The 21884-nt window shown below is 35.1% G+C and overlaps 2 protein-coding genes across 4 annotated transcripts; both read right to left on the reverse strand.

Moving 5' to 3' along the window:
• Positions 1-311: 311 nt before the first annotated feature.
• LOC110784364 (uncharacterized) lies at positions 312-5731 on the reverse strand. Its single transcript, XM_021988810.2, has 3 exons — positions 5485-5731; positions 3634-3749; positions 312-1116 (listed from the first exon to the last, which is right to left on the reverse strand). The coding sequence occupies exons 1-3, from the start codon at positions 5647-5649 to the stop codon at positions 660-662; spliced, it is 738 nt and encodes a 245-aa protein (XP_021844502.1). The 5' UTR covers positions 5650-5731; the 3' UTR covers positions 312-659.
• Positions 5732-6724: 993 nt separating this feature from the next.
• LOC110784363 (uncharacterized) lies at positions 6725-20452 on the reverse strand. 3 transcript variants are annotated; one of them, XM_021988807.2, is made up of 10 exons: positions 20297-20452; positions 16245-16506; positions 14074-14212; positions 9615-9841; positions 9287-9538; positions 9130-9206; positions 8665-9037; positions 7737-7781; positions 7245-7306; positions 6725-7162 (listed from the first exon to the last, which is right to left on the reverse strand). In XM_021988807.2, the coding sequence occupies exons 3-10, from the start codon at positions 14159-14161 to the stop codon at positions 7120-7122; spliced, it is 1167 nt and encodes a 388-aa protein (XP_021844499.1). In that variant the 5' UTR covers positions 14162-14212; positions 16245-16506; positions 20297-20452; the 3' UTR covers positions 6725-7119. The 3 variants fall into 3 exon arrangements, with proteins under 3 accessions (XP_021844499.1, XP_056687582.1, XP_021844500.1); XM_056831604.1 differs by having other exon boundaries at positions 14074-14249; XM_021988808.2 differs by having other exon boundaries at positions 16245-16503; positions 20297-20444.
• Between the last annotated feature and the right edge of the window lie 1432 nt (positions 20453-21884).

Below are 21884 nucleotides of genomic sequence, written 5' to 3' on the forward strand. Positions count from 1 at the left end.
TAGAAGTTAATTTAAATGCTTAAAAGTTACCGTTATTTATATGTAAAAGTTATCTATTTTTTAGTGATAAAATTATCCTTTTTAGTAAAAGTTATTTCTTCAAAATTACAATAACGTATAAATTTATCATTTAACCTTTTAAAATGTTTTTGTATCAACTTCTTTTCCTAATATAAAAGTTACAAAAAAAAAACCTAAGTAAAAATTATCCTGGTGTACAATAAGTTTATTGTACTAGTACATATTGAAGCTTTCGTAATCAATTCATGGTACAAAAAAAATGATTACTTTTAATATATACAGGAAATACCTTGTAGAAAAACACAAAATTTTCATAACGATTAATTAACCAACTGTTTTCCCTCCCACAAAAAAAAAAAAAAAAAAAAAAAAAGCAGAAAAACTGTTGCAGGCTTACAGCACTGATGTGTACTCTAGAAATATTACAATGTCTGTATAATTATACCCGTAGCACATAACCATACATGGCACAAGATTAGTGACTACAAAACAATACTAAGAACACTACAAGGGTAGAAGAGAGGGCCAAAAACAGAAGCATATGTATAAAAAAGGCTAATTAGTAATTATGTTTCTATTTCTATTCTATAAATTAGTCATAATACTGACACTGGCAGGTCTAAAACAATTGAAGCTGGTTAGCCGAAACCTGGTGGAATATCAGGATCCTCGTCATTGGCATTACAAGTTTGCTTGTGCTTCCCTGTTGAAGGAGGTGGACTGGAATCACCACCTTTTGTCAGCAATGAACCATTATGCTGGTGAGGTTGCTGCGTCTCAGATTTTGAATCATGATTATTAGTGGCAGAATGATTAGGCAAACAGAAATCTGAGGCTTCATTATTATGCTCTCCATTAGACATTGTACCATTGCTTTCTCCGGATATCATGACATCACCATTAAACTCATCAGTTCCTCCCGTTACTGGCACTTGAGCTGACGAAAACATTGATTCACCCTCTGTTGCTTTCTGCTCAGGTTTCAGTAGTTTATCATAGACTGAATGCACTGTTTCTTTTATTTCAGTTTTCATGCCATCTTCTGATCGGATAATCTCCCATAAACCTTCTGAAATTTGATTCATCGCTTTTTCACTGTATCAAAAGATGAAACATAACCAATTAATTATCACCTAAATAATTTGGAACTAATCTCTATCCAGCACAAAAGACAAGAACTGTGATAATTGTATGGCATTCACGGCTCGTTTGGTAGCCGGTAATAAATGGTGGGAATTGGAATAAAACTAAGTCTTATTTGGCAAGAAAATAACATTCCGGTGTCCATGATAATGAAATTTTGTCTCAATGTTTTTCTTCATAAATTTGCATTCCCACATACCACTCTCCCAATGGTAATGGATGGTAATGGAATTTTATAAAGAAAAAGAGATTATTTTGAGTGTACTAGCATTACCATGGGAATGGATATTGATTTTCCTTACAAATTTACATACAAATTCATTACCATTGACACCATTTATGGCCGGCTACCAAACATGCCGTCAAGGCTATGTTAGAAACTTAGGAACAAACAAATCATGACAAGCAACTCTAGCTCTAAATTTGCTAACTGCAGCACCCACTCTCTAAACAAATAAAATCATTAAACAGCTCCAACCAATCTAACCTCTGGCAATACAAAAAGCTTAGCCTCAGTATAAGAGGTTAAGCGATTTTGTACATGAGAAGTGAAAATGACCTATTGAAGAATTCATAGTGCATTAGCGCTGTTGGTTTTAAAGTAAAAATATGGATTTGTGAACACAGCAATTCGCCGAATTAGACTTATATCTGCAGAACTGAAGTTTATTCTTTGTAGAACTGATTTTCGCTTATATTCGTTGAAGTAAACACAATTTTGCAAAAATGTTTGCAAGTTGAGCATAAGTGCATAACCCTGTGGCTCCTCTGTCTATAAATTTGGAAGAATATCAAATGGAAACAGGATCCACACAGTACCTATGTGATGCAAAAAACAATCCATCTACTTCGCAAGTGCAGTTCTAGGCTTCTAGTGTAAGGCACAGTTTTGTTAAAAAAATCATAAATGCCTTTAATAACTACATGAACCCCTGTTTTACTGTTTTAAGTTTATCTAAACTGACAAACTCTATTGATCCTTCTTCCCATTTGGCCTCTGTATTCATTAAGATGCTTAAGTGTTTAGTTGGTTCCATTTAGAGAAAACAGAACTCATGCAAGGATGGTAAACCACATTTTATTTTTAATGCAAACCACCACCACCTAGTAAGACCATCAGAAATTGGTAGTTTATACATAGGAGACATTCAACATCTTCAGATTGTTTAAACTCCACTACAGGCCGTCTCTGGCAATTTGGAGGCCCTGTGCTAAAATACAGATATTGGGCCCCTATAAATTTTTACGGGCAATTATTTAATGTAAAACACGTAATTATTATATTAATATTGTTTTATTTATACAAAATATAAAGTCAAATTAATAATATGGTATAACGTTTTATATGTGATGGTTTGAGAAAATTGATGTAAAGGTTTGATGGACATGAAAAAAGAAATTTTTACGGGCAATTATTTAATGTAAAACACGTAATTATTATATTAATATTGTTTTATTTATTCAAAATATAAAGTCAAATTAATAATATGGTATAACGTTTTATGTGTGATGGTTTGAGAAAATTGATGTAAAGGTTTGATGGACATGAAAAAAGAAATTTTTACGGGCAATTATTTAATGTAAAACACGTAATTATTATATTAATATTGTTTTATTTATACAAAATATAAAGTCAAATTAATAATATGGTATAACGTTTTATGTGTGATGGTTTGAGAAAATTGATGTAAAGGTTTGATGGACATGAAAAAAGAAAATAAAAAAAGGGGGGCATGAGAAGAATCGAACCCTGGTTTTGGCTACTACACTTATAAAAAAGGGGGGCATGAGAAAAATGCAAGTGTCCTTACCAACTGGGACAAAGATTACTTAATGCATAACAAAGCAGCGGTTAAATATATAATATTTTTACTTGGGGGGTTTAACCAACATAATTTCTTTTTGGGGCCCCAAAATTTTGTGGCCCGGTGCTGGAGGTCCGCCCGGACCTCCCTTTAGCCGGCCCTGCTCCACTATATATGAGAAAGACCTCAAGGGCCGTAAATGTGGTGAAGGGATTGTTGTTTCCTGCTGAATTACCGAGAGACATGAAACGCCTTTCATTCTAGAAGCTTTTGGTACTACAATAATTGACAACATAATCAATAAAGTCCAAATTTCAGAACCATCAGCCCACAGTCTAATTCTAATGTCTTACACATAAGATGCTGCCACTAATTTAGCTCTATTCGGAAATCACCTCTTCAAATCCTATGAGCCTGAAGACTAAGTTATATCTACATTATAATAAGGATGAGGCGGGAGTTCAATAGATTATACTGGAGCTTGAAGGCATACAGTCAAATGCTAGTATGCTACACTGTCCAGGGGACAAAATTTTCCTATTTCACGTTTATAGAAAGCGGGGTTTTCCATTATCAAGATTAAAATAAAAAATAAATAAATAAGTCAACAAATATCCTACTAGTTTCACAATTAACATATAACACAGAAGATGTTGAAACTCACTGAATCTCATCGTGAATTGCATCACAAAGTTTTCTGGTTTGCATATTTTCTGCACCAGGCTGATTAAGTGCAGTGGACTGCTTAACCACTGAAATAATGTTGTTACGCAAGTCTTCCTGCAGAAAAAAGAAAATCTCAGAAAAAGCTATATTAACCATCCAGTGAAGTTTAGATAATCGCATTTGAGATTTTCTTGCATCAATAACATGAGTGTATAAGAAATTATATGAATATCACAAATAGAAATGTGGAATCCTGCATGAGTCTGACTGCATTAGCTATGTGGATGACTGTGATAAAATCTTATGGTAGATGTGATGGCTTTTTAAACATAAACTTGACAAATTACAATCAAACCATAAAAGCTAACTTCACTGAATATTACAGCAGAATGCCCACTTTGGAGATCACAATAATGCTTCTAGAATAGGCATGTGGTGTGCTAACTGTGGGACAATCATCTTCATGAGAATTTTCCTTTTAAAATGAAATTCTATTTAGTTTTACCCCAGATGGAAGGAACACCATGTTTGATCATGTAGTCATGTACTAAAGGTGATAGCCCTGGGAGGACTCGTCTTCAAAAGTATAAGGTGTTCATAACCCTAAAGTAAACTATCTCCATATGACTAAAGATATGGGTGGCATAAGAATCATTTGACATCCAAACATATCTAAACTTACAATTACAATTCCAAGGAATCATTGTGTTAAACTCAAAGCACAATGAGTATGCCGGTGGTGGAATTGGGGAAATTAGGCCAATCAAGTGTCTTTATTCAAGTGAAGCAAGTCAACTGCCCTTAGATCCAGTAGCTTACTAAGGCACGTTGATACTGAACCACCTATGATATTCTTCCATTCTAGGTTTGGAGCAAAGCTCTGTATTACTACTGAGCAACAATGACTTCGTCAGCTTCATCTCACAAGAAAATCGATTTGACACAAGAGTCAAACAAACAAGGGAATGACAAATGTGGCTAGAAATTCTATCGACTACAAAACGTCTCAGTCAATAACGGTTCACTTTCCACTTAGCTCCATTTGTTTTGAAGGATAACACTTTCCCGGAAAATGATTTTCCCATTTTCCTTTGTTTGTTTTGTTTAGGGTGGAAAAACAATTTTCAAAAGGGGGGAAACAACTTTGCCAAGGTGGAATATTTCCTTTTGAAGAAGAAGTAATCCCACATTCTTTCTACTCTCTCCCATTCTTTCCTCTCCTTCTCCTTCCCCTACCATTATCTTTTTTTTTTATAACTTTTCTGATAAGGAAACAAAGGAAAACTATTTTACAATTGTGTTCTCCCTTGAAAATAATCATTTGGAAAATGATTTCCGTTAGAAACAAACGGAGCCTCAAACTAACAAATTCACTCTTGTTTAAGTCATTGATTCATCCCATTCTTAATGCTCACATCTTAACAACCACCTCAAATATGACCACACATCAAATTTCATCGACATCGGATTACTAGAATCACAATCAAAGTCCAACCAGTAACAAATAATCACTATAAACAAGTGGTCATACTAGTAATAATATTCCCCAGTCTCTTTAATATAAACACAATCCTTGCTACTCTTTCAAACCAACATAAAAGGTTATGATTAAATAATGTCCCCTATAAAATTCAGAATTCACGCCAATCATTTCCGCAAATTCTAAAGGCACTAAATTTAAAAGCAAATTCGTATAATAACAAAATTAAAATCTGCAAAACATATTAGATTCAGTTCAATAGCTCTAATGCTGGGGACAAATTAACCAATAATTCTCGAAACAAAATCAAAATTTAAAATTCTTAGAATCGCAATTGGACATAGCCAGATGAAAAGAGAGAAAGAGTACGTTTTGTTTGAGTTGACGGACGATTTTGAGACGAAGACGGTCGAAATCGCCATCATCTTTGAGCTTGGATATGACTTCTTCTGCAGTTATCTTGTGATTGCTCCCCATTGTTTTTAGGTTTTCTGTCCGAAACTTGCCTTTTTGCTTTGTAGTTTGTACATTCATTTATTTAATTACTCAAATCAAATCAAATGAAAAAGGAGTTACTGAAACATTACTTGGAAATTGAGAAACTCGACACCAATCATCCCAATTACTAGTACTCCGTATATCTTTGTCATCGAGGAAGTTTCAAGTGGCTTGTAATTGGTACCCGCTGATTTGATATTGATACTAAGATTAGTATGGTATTGCCGTATTGATATACCAATACATTGCTAAACAGTACCAAAATAAATTATTTGGGTTATTGATACTGACATATGTTTGTGTTTGTAATAAAAATAATTGTATTTGAGTCACTTGTGTCCAAATGGACACAAGCCACTTGAGGTTTAGCAATCCTCCTTTGTCATCCTCCATCAAAAAAAAATCTCTATCATGCTACGTCATCTTTGTTAATTGCTGATAAATATTTATGGGCTTTGTTGAGACAGTTAAATAGTAGTTGCCGTATGATCTAAAGTAATAGAATTAATTTTCTAGGAAACTTTATTTTTCACTCTTCTTTTGGTAAAATCGAGTCTCTATTCACCTCTTAAACAAATTATAAGTCATGTGTAACTAGTTTGTATGACACATTTAAATTGTCCTAATTTTGAGTAAAAAGTACAGAGTAGTAAATTATTTCTTATTGATTTAACCTCTCATAATTGTAATATTACATGCATATAAATTTGTGTGATACTTTCACTACAAATTGAGAGACAAATATCCTAAGTTCTTAACAAAAAGTACTGCATGTATAAGGTGTACAATAAATTTATCATACAACGAGTTAACTTTTACTTACTTTTTATATTATAATTTTTTTTAATGGATAAACATTTTAAAAGGTTACATAATTAATTTTAATACATTATCAGTGATTTGAAGAGATAATTTTTATTGAAGCATACATTTTATGACTAAAAAAATACTTCGTAGATAACTTTTACATGATACGGGTGAAACTTTTACACATTTTAACTTAACTTTTTACTTTTACTCCTACAATATTTATTGCACACCTACTTTAAATAAGAATTTGTGATATCCTAATTGTACTATTACATCCTAATTAAACTATTTCACGAGTATCTTAAATCAACAATTGAATGATCAATGATGTATTCCAACAATTTGGCAAATTCTAATTCCTTTTCCTATCTCCAAACCCCTACTATCCCCCACAAAAACTAGTAGGGGGAAGAATAATGATATTTTCCAAAGTTAGGCAAACTCTAATTCCTGTACAAGTTGATCCTAATCCTACAACCATGTACTATAATAGTTTACAAAAATATGTTACAGCCAGAACAAAGTCGCAACTAATTTAAATTCTATGTTCTGGAAACAAGACTCATGGAACTCCTGTATAATGCTATTCTTCGATAATCTTTATCAACGAGCAGCTCCACCAAGCTAGCAGTTCAGTACCACAAAGATTTTGCAAAATAAACTTCCTTTGACGCCAAAGAAAGAGATACAAGAAGATCAATGACGGAACCTTTTGTGAGAACTGCAACGTTCACTGTGACTATATGAACAAAAATACAGAGTACACAATAAGTGACAGCAAAATTCATTTCGTACAGGCAAAGAAAGTTAAAGTAACTTACGAGTCATCGTCATCATGTTCTTTACTTGATGAATCTTCTTTTCCACGTGATTTTCTACCGGCCTGAGAGTAGATTACACAAACCGCAGTGAAGAATACCGCCACATAGATATGAATACATTCTGATCTGCTAATTAACAACGAAGGCATTTTTGTTTTGGGGCTATATCGAGGAAATCAAACGTTCCATAACTATATCAAAGGATGCACCACGAAACAGTAGGGGAGGATAAACCAGCTCAGCAGACCATCACCAATTGCCAAACAATATTACCTAAAAACATCAAAGTAAACGAACTTCCAAATAGAGGAATTCTCCCATTTCCTAATTTTTACTCTTGTTCCTCTTCTTTGGTTTTTCATCAGGAATTGGTTATTATTTATTAATTTCCAAAAGCACCATAAAACACAGGTTAAATGTCACAACATACTGGAACTCACTCCAAAAATGCAAAATCAATACATTAGGCATTCGTCTAACAGGATGGATTACCTGCTTGACGCCTCTAGTATGAACCTCCAGATATTCTTCATAAGACTGCAGACACCATTTCCAGATTAGCAACATATATATTGCAATATGACAAATGTAATATTTAAACCATGATAACATAAAATAATAGATTAGCATTCACAGAAAAGAAAACCCAGAGCATGTACTGCATGCTCCATCCGGATAGGAGTTACTGTCAGCTGAGGCAGATTACAAACTACAAGAGCTCTCGATGACCATAGAGCTGAAGCCATAGCCCATAGCCGAGCTTAAACTCAGTAAGCATGGCGGTAAATCAGCCAATCAAGCTACGCAAGTCCTCCGTCATCGGAAGTTAAGTGAATCTTTAGTTTGAAGTTTTTAGATAGAAGTTGTTATGCTTTCATCAGCATTCTCTTGCTTGTACGATACTATAAAAGCTACCGTTGTTAACTTATACGCAGTACAGATTCATTCGAAAAATACTAACAGTTCTCACTTCTCATCTCAAGTTCTTTTGTCTTCTACCTTCTTCTCCTTAGGTTCTTTGTAATTTTTCATCTTCTTCTCAATCTATCTGCTATACAGCACTAAGCACAGCTCCTGTAACTTCAATCTTTCTTCTACTTTTACACCATTCAAGACAAAGCTGTCCAAGCTTCCTTAACATCCTCAGTCATAGACTCATAGGCAATCAACCAACACTACAGCTTGGAGGCTGAAGCTCTATCAACCTAGGTTCCGCGTCATTCTAGCCAGTTTAATTTGAAGGACTTTTACCCCTTTCACAGAGTAACAGGTTAGGTTCTTTTTTGTTTTTTTTTAAGAATTTTTCATTAACTAATTATTTTCTTCAGAAATCCGCTAATCAGCAGAAATTTAAAATGTAGCAGAAAAGAATATTGCATACAAGCTTCCTGAACCAAAAAGCTAAGATAGGATCTCATACCATTTCAAGAAACTCATCTTCAGAAAGAGTACTACAAATAGGACTCGTTTCACTAGACATCCGCTGGCCATCAACTTGAGAGGAAAATTTATGATCAGCTGGTGAGTCTAAATTACTTCCTTTACGGTAGGCTTGCCTAGTCAGTGAACCTTTACTTGCCGTGACAGGTAGACTTTTGGGAGGAAATACACCAACAGATCCATGGTGTGCTACAAGAGGTGCACTTGTATCGGTATGATATTGATAAAGATAAGATGATGGGTAAATCATGGTTTTTGTGGCCCAGGTCATATCCATAGGAGGGGCCATATACCCCTCATCAGGAAAACAATACCCAGACTCCAGACCAGGCCTCCTCAAATGAAATGCATCCCTGAAATAGAAAATCAAAACAGATTACAATTACTAAGCATGTCCAGCCTGATTGGCTTTGCAAAACTAAGTACTAAACCTACCAATCCATACCTATCCAGAGTCGGATCCTCTTCAGATTCTCTATCAATAAGTTGACAAAGTGCTTCTCCGATTTCGGCAGACAATTCCTGAAAATCATCGAAACAATTACAATAAATCTAAACTCTGTTTGAAGTTAAGAAAACAAGGGAAGAGATAGTGTAGAAACCTGGCAATCTCTGCTTATTTTGACAGGTTTGTACTCATTCAGTGGATTTTTGAGATGAATAGTCTTATGGAAGGGCAAATCACTTAAACACAACCATTTGACTCTAAAACTGCGTCCCCATGGGTTATTAGAACCAGCTCCTTGAGTCCACAAATTCTCCCGCCTCCGGCCAACAGAAGACATCATCTGTGCATACCCTTGGAAGAATCCGCTTGAATTAACACTAAATATCAGAACTACTTTACGACATTTCTGCAAGACAAGGGCTTCTCGGTAATATACAAAATTGATATAATGCATCAATACAACAAAGGGAAAGCAATCTTACATGAAAAGCTTCTTCCAGTATTGGTTCATTCATGAGTTGGGTAGCCCAAATTCCTTTTTCAACCGAGAGTTGAATATTTTCATGATTCAAGCTCTTAATTATAAAGTACCTTGTATTGAACGTTTTATCTTCTAAAACCACAGTTGAGGTGTCCACCGAATCCTTGTGCCCCTTCTCTTCGTTTTTATGACGGTCACTATCCTCATTTCCTCTACAGCTTGAACCCTCTGAGATTAAAATGTAACCTTGTCTGACATCAGTCCGCATATAGACATAAAATTTTATACATTTACAATGCTGAAGGAAAATATAAAGGGTTAGATGGATAAACTATAACCCACTTAAAAGTCCTATTGAGCCAATAGAAGACTAACGGCATTTTCATAGCACAAGACCAAAAACGAGTTAAAAAATCAGCCCAGCACATTCAAATGCGATTCAATATCAATTACATCATATCTGTATGTACGGACAATTACTAGCACCTGATCTAATAGAGAGGCCAAACTTAGATGGACGCATTGAAAGAATGGGTGATATTCCCAGCATAACATGATGAAAAGGTTGTTGATATCGTTATGCAAATGAAGCAACACATCTAAGGTACGTGATAATGAAAATGCTGCAAAAATCAAGGGCTCTCCTAAACAGTGTTCAATGGAGCTAAGCATTCTAGAACATATCAGATATCACTCAATGTACTAAACAATTCCTCTTCAAAAACACACAAAAAAAGGCAACAAGAAGATGCAATGTGCCAAAATCAGTATTAGTTGAGCTATCTCCCTTCAGAAAAAATTCGGAGCAGATATAACACTTTGTTGTGCATTCATGCCAAAAGACCCAACAACGTAAAAGGAAGTATAGCATGAGAAGAAACCTGATCAGAGTTTACAGAATCAGAGTAATCACTTGCTACTAACTCCTAATTCAACACCTCCACCCCCCAGCTTCCTTATCGATTTTGGAAGGGCATTTATTATCCGATAATTCAAGTTCAGATAGCTTTCCGTATTCCTTTCACCTACCTTAGGACAGGAATCCTTGCTAGAAAAGGCTGAAGCCTGAAGGCACCAAAAGACGGGAAACAACCAAGAGAAGGGGTGAAAGTAAGTCGATACACTTGTGACCACCACCAATGCAAGCTTGGTTAAGGCCCATTCGTTAAGTAAACAAACGAGCCTTGACAAAAACATTCACTCTCGCTTAATAAACAAGCATAAATCGAACAACTTGGTATTTAACTTAGCCTGGTGAGCACCTCATTCGTATTCATCTATTAGCTTGTTCGTGAAAGTTTTCAAATTGATTAAAACTAAGCCGAAATTTGGGGATAAGATGTTTTTGATGGTCATGAAAAATTATTTTAGTATTTAAATTCTATTTATTGATTTTGAAGTAACCAATCTACCCACAGACTGACAACCTTGGCTACTTAATACCTCTACTTGGATTCAGCAATTGATATGGATGTCGAAACCCTTGGACAGACGCAGAAATTAGAAGGCAACGACTACTATGGTGAATTCAATGGCAACTGCTCTAGATCTCGAGCAGCAACATGTTAAAACACTTAATAAGATTTCTCTTCAAGCAAAGCTAAATCATCTGATTTTCATAAATATCCAAGTTTAATTGTTAACCTGCGACTAGTAAAAGGAAGAGTAATCCAACCTGCTTGCAAACCTCAAGATTGAAAAAAAAAGAAAAAAAAAAAAGCCATTTTAGTTATGTTCATGATCTAATTGCCATGTACTTCGCATTTAGCTATTGAGCCTTAAAGTTTATGTTTTTATCTGGTCACAGAATCAGAAAGAAAGTCTGAATCTTCTACGGAAGCTGGCTCGAATATTTATGTTTTTTCTGATTCTGGAATATTATTGTTCGGGTACGACCAGACAACTACCTATATCCCATTATATATTCTCTTCTCATTTTTTCGTTAACTATTGGATCGGGTATTAATTTAGATGTGAAACTTGGGAACTTCATTGGTTATGACATTGATTTTGCACAAGTTCTGAAACAATAATTAATTAACCAAAATAACCCACTATTATTAACCAAATTAACTAGCACAATTTAGAAGACCAAGGCGGCAAGGCCCCATATTATTATTATTTAAAATACTAATATTAATAAAATCTCACTTTTGAAACCCTCTACTTTAATTAAGAGTAAAGTTAAATCAGGAGAGTTCCTAAATAAAGCAAGAGTTATAAGAAGGGGTCTTGATCCGCATTATTCCTCGCTCTTATAAGCAAACTTTCTCAAGTTCCATCTAGAAGAAAAGACACAAAGTCACTAGCCTAAAAGAAAGACTAGGCTTGAGGCTTCAAGCCTCAATGTGTAAGTCACTAGCCCTCGTAGTCTACGTTTCTATGTTAGGAATCTTGGGATTGCATACACTAACAAGCAAACTATTTCAAACTTCAAAGTACAAGAGAGCAAGCTTAGTATTTACAATAATACTTCCTCCGGTTTTTTACTTGCACTACTTTCCTTTTATGGAAGTTGCATATGTTGCACCATTTCCTTTTATGGTATGTTTTCACATGCTTTTGGTGTATTCACTCAATAAATACTCACTTTACCCTTACTCACATTTACACCTCCTTATTTTAATATGGGTTACAGTTTGACCGGCACAGGGTCTTAGGAGGGTGAGTTGATTTATTAAAATAAGATGAATGTGGGGTAGTGGGTTATTATTTATTGTAACAATTGATAGAGGGTATTATTTATTATGGGAAAAGAGGATTTGAGTAAGTGTTGAACCATAAGAGGGAGAGAAAAATTAATATAATTGGGAGTGGGGACCATGACATACCAAAAATAAAAAATGTAACTCATATTAAATTACGGCTGCTTTTAAAAAGTGTAACTCGTATTAAAATATGGAGGGAGTACCACAGTTACCTAACATTTTCCCTCTCTTTTGTTTGTTATCATATGGGTAATTTTATGTATACAATTTTTTCTTAGTTTTTGCTCCCCCATATGGTGCAAGTAAAAAAACGGAGGAAGTATATAATTGGGGATTTGGTAACGTTGTAGGGTCGGGATTGGTATTTGGCTATTGAGTACATCACATTTAGGCAGGAGAGGAACACGAAAACAGTGAATCTCCTGCACATCATTCCTATTTTATTAGAAATCCTTATTGGTTCCAGATAGTAGAACATTGAAGTTCGTAACTAGATTCACAATTGATCTATCGGTACAGCTGCCACCAAGTTGTCAGGGAGACAAATCTGCCAAGGACAATTGAGAGAGCAACAGAGGAAAGAGAAAAGGGTGCCTGTACAGCAGAATTTGAAGTTGTGTCTGGTTTTTGGCATATAGTGTTTTCCCATTTTCATTCAAATTAGTATCAAAAAAAAATTCCAGTCTATATAGACCGGAAAATAACTCCACAGTAGGAAGCATCTCCATATACCCATCTGCATAATGATACTCATGGGATCAAGTCTATACTTCCAGCCTTCACAAGTGAAGAAAAACCGATGTTTTACTTGAAAGGTTCATGAATAAGGAGATAGCAGAACATTTTCTTTACCAGGAAATTTTAGATGGAAAAATGCTGCATTTTCTGCTGCAAGTTCATAGAGATATGTTTTTCAATGGTGGCAGCAGCTACTATACATGCAATGGGGACACATGGTTTTAGATATTTATTGATAGTCTTATACACAATGTATCAGTTGAATATTTGATACACATACTGTTTTCAGCTTGCCAAATGGATGCTTCCACAAGTCATAAAGAAAAGTAGCATATCAGCTTATACAACGACTAGATAGCTTAATAAGCTAACACGGGACCAGAGTAGAAACATTAAGCCTACTTGGGAGCCTCATAAAAGGCATCAGGGTGAAGGCCTCGTATTCTATGGTAGTCATCTTCAACTGTGGTATATGAATAACAGAGAGTTCTATATGATATGAGTAACTCTTCCGGTTTGCTATCATATTAAATATATGATACACATCATTTCCTCATACTGTCCTAAGCATCAAATCTAAATGAAGAGGACTACTAAACACTGTATTGAAAAGAACTCCCAATTCGTTTGCAAATGAGTAACGACTGACATCTGGGAGAGTATATTCGTAAATGGTACTTGTATTAAGCAAATCATACTCCCTTAGCCAAGAAAGCATCGATATCAGTTTTTTCTAATGTTCTAAACAAGAAGTATTGTAGAGCAGAACAAAGAGGAATGCTGTACAAAATACAACAACTGCAAATACAGGCATACACAAAATTAGGCATCAATTATTTTCAAAGCCGGGGGAGACGAACAACTGAAAAAATTATTAAAAGGAAGAAGGCAACAGCTATGGCCTATGAATCATGAGATAATTTTTTCCTTAACCGGCAACAAATATTCTAGTATTTAGCAGAACAATACAGCTTGAATCAAGCAAAAATGGCAAAAACGTCTCAGGAAAAGTACCTGGTTCTTCCATATTCCCAACATCATGCTTCTGAGATACAGATGAATCAACAATAGAGACATTTTCCTTCGCAGTGTCAGTGGACATGTCCTATATATGTCCGTCCAATCACTTCACAGTTACAACAACGAGCACAATCTGCAGCAGCATAACCCCTTTCAGAGGACAATAAAGCCTATCACAATAACAATTAAATCATAATAACTATTAAGAAAGTGAAAATAATTTTATAAGAGGAAGGAAGACTGAAGAGCTTTGCATTGTAACTGGGAATTCGAGGGTTTTCAAACACTTCTAGCAGGAAACATCAAACATATTGCATTGAGTAACAATTTTAAGTAGATACAAAAATGAGTGATGCAAAGCAGCCTTGCAGAAGTTTGCATCTAATTATCTAAATATTTGATGCTCTCACGCCTAGCACCTTTCAAAACCAAAATGGTTGGATGTACAATTGGTCACAAGCCCTTGAATCTTGATCAATGCAGTCTGTAACGTTAAACTTTTAAATATCCTCCAATGGAAGGAAAATGCAACTGGCTGCATATGCAGTCTATGTTGTTCATGACGTGCTTCGGCGTCTGAAAGCATGAAGTATTTTAAATGTTCTTAATTTTGGGTTCAGTTTCACATTTCCACATTTTTGTGCTCATGAAAGGATTGAGAAAAAGCTCAATATTGTTCACTTTCAGCGGACATTCTTCAAGTCCCAATGCAGTATGCACTTGGGAGGCACCCCAATGAATCCACTCTCCCCTATGCTTGTAAAGGCATACAAGCCCACACCTAGGCAAATTTTCTAACTTGGATCAAAAGAGGGCCAATACTATGGTTAAAGACACATTAGTTTGTCAAAAAAAAAAATAGGCAAATAATTCAAATTGTTTGCCACCTAGTTGTTCGGTCAATTACTAGGTATCATCCCCCTCCTACCCACCCCCCCCCCCCCCCCCCCACCCCGATAAAAAGTGTTCAAGATGTAGTGATGTACACTTACACCAATTACTGTGTACTGAAGCCATTTTCAGGAACAACCTCTTAACATAAACACATCTCTCAGCCTCCAACTAACTTTTAAGTACTAAGCCATCTGGATAAGTAGTATAACTTTGGAAATGTTGATACTCATGAGATCTTAGTTAATTATAGAGGTAGATTAACATTGTTACATACACAATGAGGTGCCTTGTAATAGAATGTTGAGTGGACACCTTAATTATGTCAAAAGAATTAAAAATTAACAAATACACCCCTATCGGCCCTATCACTCTGAGCTTTGACTAATAAAACTTCTTTCCTTCCTCTTCTTCTCTTTCTAGCTGCCCCATAACCCTCCTCTTCTTCCATGTACTTCAGGGCTACCACCGTGCTACTTTCATCAGCACGCCCACCACCTTGATCAGAGGCTCAAAGCTAAACCTCACCCACCTATGATTCTATCTTCTCTCATCAATCTCTCTTCCATAGTTCCATTTGAGGACACACCCACCATTTCTCAAAAACCACGGAAATCTCTGCGTTCTTTTCTCATCCCTATCCCTAGTCCATATGATCTGGTTATTAGTGCCAATGGTAAAGAAACGGCAGCTAATAGGAGACGCCAAGGGGTGGTGGCAGGGGAGGAAAATAAAAAGGGAAAGATGACCAAGCCATTGTACGTAAGGAGAGGAAGAAGAAAGGTGATGGGGAAGAGGAAAGAAAATTTATCTTCACTTCTTATCATAAGATGTACTTTAATCATCAAAGAATCAATGTAGTCAAATGACTTCAAAACAAAATTAATTCACAGACTAAAAAATGAATTTAAGATTTTCACTAACTCACTTACGCAGCCAATCATTTGGAATATTAGAATGACAACCTAATTACCATTAATCAGAAAAATAACCAGCAGAGATTATCATTAATCAGATTTGCCACAGAATCAGATGATCTGGAATATACTCCATTGAAATTATTACTTATATACGTTATAGGTACTAGATATTCTCCGAAATGACATGCTTATACATTTGGTGAAAGATTGGATTGATAAGGTATCAAGTAAATCTTAAAAAAAATGTAACCAGATAATCGCAAAAACAAAAATAACACGGAAAGTTACTAATGAATTAAATGACTGCAAATCAATGCCCTCAAAAATCAATTACAGAAAAAGTAAGCAGCATACCTTGGAGTAAAAAGTGCAAAAACCTTCAAATGGTAGATTGGAAATTTGGAGCAAAGGTTTGGTGAGAAAATGATAGATATCGAGATCCAAGTGTACTATTGAAACGTTTACAGAACGGGAGCCTTATGATTGGCTAGAGATCTAGGGATAACAAGTATCAAACTTTGGATAGTCCGTCCAGCCTAGAATGGTACAAGCCTCCTTTTTCTTTTTCATTAATTTGGCTCCCTCTTTTCTCTTGTAATCAACCAAATAATGTCTTCTGCATTAAATAAACAAACCCGTGAATATAGTAGCCAAGGTTCTCAATTTAAATAAGGGGAAATATAAGGAAACTCCAGATACTTTAAACTATGAAGTATGAACAGAGCAAAAATCTAGCTCTTCTATAATTTTTTACTATAGGTTACCATGAAAATGCACAAGATATATCCAATTTGCAAAGAAAGATAATCTTGTCAACAAAAGTGGAAGTTAGGGGAAGTTATTTGTTTCCTCATTTTTGGTGTAAATGTGTGCTAGATAGTTACTGCAGGGTGTATGGGGAATTGGGGATTTTCTTTAAATTTTTTGGAGAAATAGGATTTCTTTTCCCTAATTTTTTCAAAGAGGGAGTGCATAGATTTTGAGGTTTTGGAAAGTTGTGGTTAGAAGCTTTAAAACTAAACCTTCTATTATTATACAGGATAGGATTCCATATGCCACCAAGAAAATTAAAATTTAACTTTTTGCTTTACATAAGAGCATCTCCAATGGTTGTAGCTAGGGACTAGCTTGAAATTTATAAAAGTTTCAAGCTAATAGCTAGACCATTAGAGTGAAAATAATAAATTGGCTTGGCCAAGCAAATTAGCTTGTTTAAGCTAATTTGCTTGAAAACTAGCTCCCATAGTTGCCAAATAATTAATTGGCAAGTGGGACAAGTGGGACTAATCTAAATAACAAGCTAGTTGCTAGCCATTGGAGTACAAATTAGCTAGACAATGAAATAGCTTAAAATCTTATGTGGCATAACAAGCTAATTGTCAAATTAGCTTACTATTGGAGATGCTCTAAGGATTATGGAGTAATATGTAAGATTGGCACAGGAGATGATATAAATGGACAGCAAATACCTATAAGTGCACACGTTGTAATATTGTTTGTATATACTCCACAAATGCAAAAAGATTGAATATAGTGGATAGTGGAAGAAAAGTAGAGAGTGAGGAGATGATATATGTGAATATTTTTTGGGACGTCCATCAAAAGGCAAGTTTGAACTCTAGTTAGTGACAGAAGGAATAATAAAGCGTAAATCATATGTTCATTCAGCGTACTCTTTTCTTAATTAGAACCTGCATAAATCTTCAAAAACACTGGTAAGAATATTGGGTTCCAATTGTAATTTTGTTCCAATGATAATACAATCCATTAATGTGTATTCGAAATTCAGTAATCCATATTGCATTCTAAGCGACATAAGAGGCCAACAAATTTCCCTTTGTACAAGTAAAGAAGGCTGTCACAGCACTACCTAATCAGACTTACTGAAGTACCACGTTAAAATTGATAGGAAAAATTAAACTATGGACCAAGTTTATGGCAGTCAGTGAGCTGTTTGCAATCCTGTTCTCTCATTGCAGTGCAGCAGAATATTCCTTCATGCACATGAAAAATCTCAAATCTAAACAAGAGACCTATCCATCTTTATCCATATCTTAAAATTTCCCTACTCAAAGAAGTGCACATAGACATGTTAATATAGGCAACCTTTCCCAGACCCTGCCTAAATAATGGGAGCCTTGTGCACTGGGTAGTGGGTACGACCTTTTAGAGCAAACTACAATAGATAAGGCAACCCAAGCAGTGCACATAGACATGTTAATATAGGCAACCACCTGTTTCCTAATTTATCACAAAACAAATGGATCCTAACTTTAGCTGGGTCAGTAAGATCAAACCAAATGCAACTGCAGACACCTCAAAAGTTTACCACAGACTTCACAATTACCTAGCCACGAGTCTTCGTTTACCGAAAACTTTGCAATATCTGTATCTCCAATTTTCCAAGTTGGATCAAATCTGATTATCCAATATAAGATATTTCTCTAACAGCTAACTTAAACATTGAAATTAGTTTTTTTTACGCATTGCAGCAGAATAAGTTTCTTTACATCATAAAATCTTAGCGAAATAGTACAGCATTTTGGTAATTGAACAGGAACAAAATCCCATCAATTTCAAGAAAACAAGCTAGTCCAATAGGCCAACACCAATGGTGTAATACTTCATGGTGTAGTCCATCAAGGCTGCTTCAACTATTTGCATCTTTATCTTCCATATTATTTAGTTCATACTAAGAGTCATAAGACTACATTTTTCTTCAGGTTGACGTTGCTGACCATTACAGTATATCCAACCATGCATCTATTTTTTGTTGAATGAGTCTCTAATGAACAAGATTTAAAATTACGATTGCATTGAATGCAATTACATATTTATATGTCAACTTTCGAGCTGAAAAGCTTAGGACGGCTGTGTCACGCGACGATTCACTACATTCTTTAATTTCCCACGAAAGGTAAAAATGTAATTTAATCCGTTATTTTAAAATAGCAAGTCAGTTGTTGACCCTTGGAACAGTTTTCTGTTGGACACGGACTTATCGCAATTGCCAAGTTCGAAGACTCGAACTAAATGCTTGTTTAATTTATATAAGGCACCCAAGGGTATGAATATATATATATCAGATCCCCCTTACCCTACCTCGTTAGAAAAATCAAGGTAATGGGATGGTAGTCAGTTATGACTAAAGAGAGACACATACCACAATTACTTTCAGCCAATTTTCTAGTGAGGAAGTCACAATTCTAGATCCCCCTTACCCTGCCTCGTAAGAAAAATCAGGGTAATGGATGATATAGTCAGTTATGAGTAAAGAGAGACACACACCACAATTACTCTCATCCTATTTTGTAGTAAGGAAGTCACAATCCGTACAAACTTTCTAGAAAGACCATGCCTCTTGAAGGCATTTTGGATCGAGTTTCCAGCATTAAATGATTTTGCCAAGGCAGAGGGTAGAGAAGAATCCAAATATCATTAGACTCCAGGGGAAGCAACCATGCTAGTTTAATCCTTCATCCACATTCCCGAGTCTCATCCTCAACACTCACTTCCAGCCTTTTTACTGATCTTCATGAATACCACTAAATGATTTCCATCTGTTTTGCTAGAATTCTAAGATATCCAGCATTGATCCTTCTGGATATATATGTTTCCCGTTAAAATTATTCATACAAAAACCAATTTATTTTATCTTTTACAGTCAAACTGTGGTCTCCGCTATTGCAATCCCTAAAATATTCAACAACAGACAATGAATATAAATCCATTCACCAAATTAGTTTACAATCTAATTTCCCAAGTTGTGTCATAAAAAAAGTAGCTGTAACCCCTAAGTGGCCGAAGAGAGTACTCGCAATAGTTTCTTGACTACATATGTCGAATCATATTTCTTTCAACCACCAAATGGCCAAAAAGAGGCCAATTGAACACTTACAAGTGTATCATACTCCCTCAACCCTCAAACAAACTCTTTATGCTTCTAATTCAACCACTATCCAGAAAAGAAAACCATAACCTATCCTAAAATAGCAACATCAATGCCATCCTCCCAAGGGTTTCTCTTCGAAACTACACCTTAAAACCTTTCAGCATTAAGAAAAGTAGCATTTCTTTGAATGAAATTCAAGAAATTCCATTGAAGTTCAAAATCACACAATTCCGTATAATCAAGTGAAATTATAGCTAATTGAACAGAAAATTCCAATAATGCAAGTAGTTTGGAATCTAATCGAACTCAAACCGCATTCGAATTCGTCTAACAAGATAGTTCAATTACGCAATTACCGCAGAATTAAACAAGGGAACAAATTCAAAGCAAAATCTACAAAAAGAAAAACTCGAACTACTTACTCTCATCGCATCATGATTGTGAACAAAATTCATGAGCAAATTAAAGGTTAAATTACAGAAAGCTAAGTTCAGATGAAAGAGAAGAAGGTTACCTGAGAGGGAAAAAAGGGAGGAGAGGCGTATGTTCAACTGAAATGTTGCAGGTGAGTGAGTGAGCGAGACTGATGGAGAGAGGGGGAAAGCCAAGAGTCGAAGAGAAGGTTTTTTCCGAAATGAATTTTACTCGTAGATAAGAGGCGAACAACCCCGAGAAAGGTTGTAAAGTCATCGAATACCGGTCACGGTAAATTGAAGCAGTTGATTTGGAGTTGTGTTCGAAAAATAGTTATAAATTACCGCACCATCCGTTCTAAAATTATAGTCTTATTTAATAAGAAAAGTGAAATATAATGTTTAGAAAAATTGAAGGTAGCTAATAGAAAAGTGTAAAACGTGGAATATAGTATGAAAAAAGTAAAAAGGGTATGTTAAAGTAGAAAAATGTATGGGAAAATGGAAAGCATATGTGAACTTAAGAAAAGTAATGTTCAAATAAGAAGACAGAATTATAATTTTAGGACGCCCGAAATAGAAAACATGACTGTTATTTTGGGACAGAGAGAGTAATTTTTAGCCCAAGTGATGTACAGGTATGTATTAACATATACAGAGTACTTCATCTGTACTTGTAAAGCATATTAGTATATTACATGCACCCGGGTATACGTCGTACGGTGCAGCCTCTCACATTTTCTCTCCTTACATATAAGGAGAAAATGTGGTAAGGACCACCAATGAACATAAAAATACTCTTGGGTGCACGGTTCACCCGGATGCACCTAATAATTTTTACTGTATTTGAGTTGACACATTCTTTTGGGAGATATTTTTTTAGTTGACACGTTATTTTGAAAATGTTCTGTGAGATACATTTCAATTTTACCTCTATTCTTCCTTCACCCTGTCTCAGTCTCTTCCTAAGTTAGGGGAACCATTGTCTTTAGACTTTCACTTTCACTCTTTAATTCTTGTGTCAAAATGAAGTATTTCATCTAAATAACAACGGGGGAATTATTTTACTAGTCATGTATCCATGCGATGCATGTAGCAAAATTGGCAGGAAAAATATCTTTGAAATGAAGATAAAATGATTTTTTGTATTTTTTAAAAAAAAAGTTCAAGTACAAAAAAAAGGAAAGACAAATAATTTTTTAAAGGCTGTGAATAATAATGTAGGTAAAAACTAGTAACCTATTAAACACTAAAAGATATCTTGAGCGAATATAGGTACTATAAAGCTAACATGCCTTGGCAACAATATTGACGAAACCTTGATATTTTGCTTCTACGCATGACCTGAAAGAGTATGTTGAGGTTTGGAGAACCAAGAAATAAGGTTATTATCTTATCTCATAGGAATCAACCATATCCCGAAGTTGAATGACATATGTTTAGATAACTGGACAACTATCTATCCCAATTAATATACGTGAGTATACAAAACCAATTATATAGAAGCAATATGAAATAATTAAATGTAACTCGGTCCTAAATCGATGGTACCTTGAAAGTATCTCAAAATGCGCTTTAGTGGATCAAATATGGCTACGTGCGATCATGCATAAAAATACACACATATTGTACCACATCGGGTATATCAAGACAAATAAAAGTGAGGTATTGAAGAGCTCCCGCCAAGCC

The sequence above is a fragment of the Spinacia oleracea genome, chromosome 6, assembly GCF_020520425.1.
Source record: "Spinacia oleracea cultivar Varoflay chromosome 6, BTI_SOV_V1, whole genome shotgun sequence".
In the NCBI taxonomy this organism is placed as follows: domain Eukaryota; kingdom Viridiplantae; phylum Streptophyta; class Magnoliopsida; order Caryophyllales; family Amaranthaceae; genus Spinacia; species Spinacia oleracea.

Excerpts from the sequence above, each read along its gene's own strand:
- LOC110784363 (XM_021988807.2), bottom strand. The coding sequence starts at position 14,161 with ATGTCCACTGACACTGCGAAGGAAAATGTCTCTATTGTTGATTCATCT. Across the intron at positions 9,842-14,073 it reads TGGGAATATGGAAGAACCAG|AGGGTTCAAGCTGTAGAGGA; the intron begins GTACTTTTCCTG and ends TTTTAATCTCAG. Across the intron at positions 9,539-9,614 it reads TACTGGAAGAAGCTTTTCAT|AAATGTCGTAAAGTAGTTCT; the intron begins GTAAGATTGCTT and ends CTTGTCTTGCAG.
- LOC110784364 (XM_021988810.2), bottom strand. The coding sequence starts at position 5,649 with ATGAATGTACAAACTACAAAGCAAAAAGGCAAGTTTCGGACAGAAAAC. Across the intron at positions 3,750-5,484 it reads TCCGTCAACTCAAACAAAAC|GAAGACTTGCGTAACAACAT; the intron begins GTACTCTTTCTC and ends TTTTTTCTGCAG. Across the intron at positions 1,117-3,633 it reads GCAATTCACGATGAGATTCA|TGAAAAAGCGATGAATCAAA; the intron begins GTGAGTTTCAAC and ends CTTTTGATACAG.